The sequence below is a fragment of the Topomyia yanbarensis genome, chromosome 3 (genome assembly GCF_030247195.1).
Source record: "Topomyia yanbarensis strain Yona2022 chromosome 3, ASM3024719v1, whole genome shotgun sequence".
Lineage (NCBI taxonomy): Eukaryota > Metazoa > Arthropoda > Insecta > Diptera > Culicidae > Topomyia > Topomyia yanbarensis.
Window position 1 is genome coordinate 295917450 of NC_080672.1, and position 4421 is coordinate 295921870.

Below are 4421 nucleotides of genomic sequence, written 5' to 3' on the forward strand. Positions count from 1 at the left end.
AAGATGGTTAGAATAATCACACGAAATGTGACAACCCGTTTTACTCCAAATCAAGTTGGACTACACTTCTCGGAAAGAGGCTGAATGCGGCAGATTAGAAGAAATATTTCTTGTTTAAAAATTCCAGGGAACAGATAATCAGTTCCATCGCACGGATCGTGTGAATCCATTTTACCATCGTTCTTACCACTACACAAGTTACCACTTAAAATTGTTTTCGACCTCTGAAGCAAGCATGGATTTGAAATTAAATGAGAAAACGTGGTTTGAAGAGATCATTCCAACTATCGATAATTTATTCCTTGGACTTTTGTACTTAATAAATACTATTTAAATTAGTCACAATCAGCCTCGTTCCGAGATATACAGTAATGCTCCACTGCAAACTTCAGTCATTGGTAGAATAATGGGAAAATGGTTGTTAAGCAATTCCATTTTAAATTTGCAAAAGGGCGAATAAGATTTGTAAACAAACTTTTATTTTGATGGTTTCTCTTAATTTGCTATAATTTCGAAGCAGAAAACAATTGAAATTACTTCTACGAAGGGTGAAAATGTACATTAACTCATATTTTTCATGAAATTCCACTCTACAGCAGACTAATGAGCGAAACAAGTTTGTTTACAAAAAACACTTTCTCCCTTTTGACGAATTAATATTGAATTGTGAAAAATGGTGAAATGAAGTTTGCCTTGAAAGTTCATTTTATAATAGGTTTTCAGTTTTCATTTTATTGAGATCAATACTGTCGCTATTCGCATAACTGTTCCAAGTGCTATGAGATTCCCTATATACTTGTGATAATTTTACGTACAGCGACAGCAACATAAATAAATAAATGTACTTTTGAGATGGATTAGATTTTCTTTTCTATTTGTTCTATCCCAATAAAGGTCATACGGTTATTTACAAATATCAACATTCGTGTTTATTACAAATAAAATACAATATCTTTGATGACACATTTAAGTCTTAACGGAAGTCACTACATATACCAAATGTAACCTGCGTTAAATTCTTTTGTGTGTCAATAGTTTAGTATTTTTTTGCCTAAGTGTAAACAGGTCTCTTATTTACACAGATGACTTTGTAAATTACACACTCGAATACCCAGAAGCCATAAACCTACAGTGTGTAGAATGTAGTCGTATAAATTATCAATGTTCCTAAAATCTTTTACTCCCCAGTACTTGGTGCATTGACTTGAACAGACCGGGTAATATATCTACGTGCTTATCTACACACTTAATTGCGCATCGTTCAAACATAGCGGTGTATTTCGAAATATCGTCATCCGTCGGATTTGGACCCATTTTATCCTTGATACTATCATTACAATCCATCACGCACCGCTGCAGACGATTATTAAAATTTCCCAATTCTGTCTCAACGTGCTGCTGAGCGCGTTGCACCGGGGCGGAACAATTTTCTACGCACCGTTGTACAGAATCCATGCTGGCTCCCGTATCCCGACAACATCTTGCTGCACACTCGTGCATTTCACCCTGTAATGATTATTATTATTGGCATAATTATAGCAAAACAATATTTTGTAGATGAACTTAATAAATTTAAATATGTTAATTCAATATTAATTCTTCCAAAGGGCTAAAGAGATTTTTGTAAACAAATTTGTATCGCTCCTTATTCCTCTGCAAAATGGAATTTTATGAAAAATATACATTAATACACATCTTTACCCTTCGTAGCAGCAATTCGAGATGTTTTCTGCGTTGAAATTATAGCGAATTAACAGAAATTAACAAAACATAAGTTTATTTGCAAATCTTATTAGCCCTTTTCAAAAGTTAATGTGGAATTGACAGGATTCCTAAGCACAATATATGGACGAAATAATATAAATGTATAAATGAATTCGAAATACAAAAAATAAAACATTCAATAGATAAATATGTCGTATGCACATGGAATTCGTTTGAATTTAATTTGAAACACCACATGAAACGCGTTTTTATGGATTTTCATGTGAAATTCAAAGGAAAATCATTTCTTTTACTTTTTAACATGAGAGCGCATATGAAAGTGATGTTTAATTGCATATGGTTTTATCGTGTCGATTTTTTTCAGTGTACAGTTTATGTAGTCTAGGTAATTTTCATCGAGTCCAGAAACTAAACTATTGATACATCCCTGAACACACAACTTTCATCTACACTTCCTAGGCCCTAGGAATATAGTGTGAACTAACAAGTTGTTGCGCTCAATAAAACTACGAGATTCTAACGCTCGTTTTCATGTAAATAATACATAAAAATGTTTTTGTGCGGAAATTGTGAACGCCCATCTATAGTTATATCTGCTGTTACAGGCAGGGATGCCAAGTACACGCAGAAATTTATTTATGCATCGATAGCATACTTTTCTATCTGCCTCTCGTTTCTTCTGCTGTAAATTTTATGCATTGGACATATTCGGTCTATCCACTCATTGAATGCTTAGTAGAAGTTTATGCATGAAAATGCATAAAAATTACAGCAGAATAAAAGAGACGGGAATAGAAAGTATGCTAACTATGCATATTCTTGTTTCTCAGTGTACACAGATTAATCTGTGTCTCACAGATTTACAATGTTCTGCACAGATTGTTAAAACTGCCCAGGTTTCCAGTTTTCTCTTTTAATGCGCAGATTTCCACAGTTTTCTGTTATAATGCACAGATTTCTCAATTTTTGACTTAGCGCTCAATTTTTGCCTCGAGCAAAAACTTCTTGTTTTGATACAAATTTCTCTCCAAACATATGATTACGGCGTAAAAGCCAAACGTCAAAATTCACATTAAATGAAAATTCAGGACAAACGGTTGATCACCAATCACAGATGTTGGTAGTAAACCAAAGAGAAAAGTTTTCTCTTGACAGTTGACTTTTACGCCGTAATCATATGTTTGTCGAGATTTCTGGATAGACATGTGAAAAGGGCATATCGCAAATGAGAGCCTCTCTCTACGTTTAGTTTTTCTACACTTCATTGTAACTCAAATTTTATCTGCTCTAATCAAGTAACTTATATCCAAAGCATTTTTCCTTGTCTTGATACTACGTGTAAACCAACAGAAAACATCCTAAAACTGTCCAACATTGTTTCAATAAAATTTATTTAATATCGAAAGACTCTGATGTCGTCTAGCAAGAGTTAAGGAGCAAACGTAAAAACGGCCTAGTTATTGACGGAAGAGAAAGTATAATACAAATTTTGTATGATTTCCTTAATAAACAAATACAAACAGATTTGCAGATTGTAAAATAGCCTGCGAAAAGATTTTAAGAAATATGACCTGGCATCCCTGATTCCATGCGGCGAACTCGCACATGTACCTACTCTCGATAGCATAAGGTTGCTCACCTGCATCTTACGCAAGATTGTCCGGTCTAGTTCATCCACACGCTGAGACAACTCCAGCTCAATACGTTGTTTCTGTTGTTCAACCATTTTCACAGATGTTTCTTACGAAGAATCCAAGTTATAATTCAAAACTAGAATTGGGATTAAGCTTAAGGAGTTCTCGTAAATTATCAGCACATCATCTGTAACACCCAAAACAGAGAACGAGAACGAACTGATTCAAGAACTTCAATGAAAAGAAACTGTCAAATTGGATCCCATGTGGTAAAACTAAATAGCACTGAAAATAAAAAATTGTGTACACTGTGAATCTGAAATAGTTATTTGAGGATATTTCTTGACAAACATATGATTACGGCTTAAAACCCAACTGTCAAAATTTTCTTTGAAATTCCGTTTGGCTATCCATTTGCACTAATGTTGCATAGAAAGTCCATTATAGTATTAACCAGTCAACAAAGCTCAATAAAAGCATCATATTAATTCATACATGCATAGTCGAAATATATCATTATCTCTTGCTGTGTATAAGTATGTAAAGCTGATATAAGGCACACATGGTTCAAAGATCTTTAAAGCATGTATGCTTTACATGTGCATTTAGTGCCACTATACAGCAAATAAAAGGCCGATATACTGCTGCGCACTTACCGTGAGAGACGAGGCAATCTACCTCTGTTCGAGACCTACAAAAGTTAATTTTCATAAAACATTATGCATATCGTGTGAGAACGAAATTCCGATATGAATATTCATTACAATGCATTAGAAGGGAGTTAATTCCAAACAGTATTTTATCTTATCCCTTTTTATCCATCATACCGAAAAGGAAACAAAAAATCGTTGCAAAACCACATTGCGGAAAATGACAGCCAATTCAAGCTTTTTAATAGCATGACATTTCTTGAGCGTTTTTTCAAAACGTCATATCTGCAATGAGTTACTCTCTGTTTATACTTTCTCTTTCGATTTTTACGGCGTCACTATATCACTTTTCACTTATTTTACAGTACAGATCGAAAGACGGTGGTTTTAGCTAGCATATTATGCAAAGAGC

The 4421-nt window shown here is 34.1% G+C and overlaps 1 protein-coding gene across 1 annotated transcript; it reads right to left on the reverse strand.

The window, feature by feature from the left end:
• Positions 1-927: 927 nt before the first annotated feature.
• Positions 928-3588, reverse strand: LOC131690074 (protein FAM136A). The gene is made up of 2 exons (XM_058975571.1): positions 3365-3588; positions 928-1506 (listed from the first exon to the last, which is right to left on the reverse strand). Exons 1-2 carry the CDS (start codon positions 3449-3451, stop codon positions 1168-1170), a joined length of 426 nt encoding a protein of 141 aa, XP_058831554.1. The 5' UTR covers positions 3452-3588; the 3' UTR covers positions 928-1167.
• Between the last annotated feature and the right edge of the window lie 833 nt (positions 3589-4421).

Coding starts and splice junctions, on each gene's coding strand:
- LOC131690074 (XM_058975571.1), bottom strand. CDS start 3,451: ATGGTTGAACAACAGAAACAACGTATTGAGCTGGAGTTGTCTCAGCGT. Junction 1,507..3,364: donor CAATCTTGCGTAAGATGCAG/GTGAGCAACCTT, acceptor TAATCATTACAG/GGTGAAATGCACGAGTGTGC.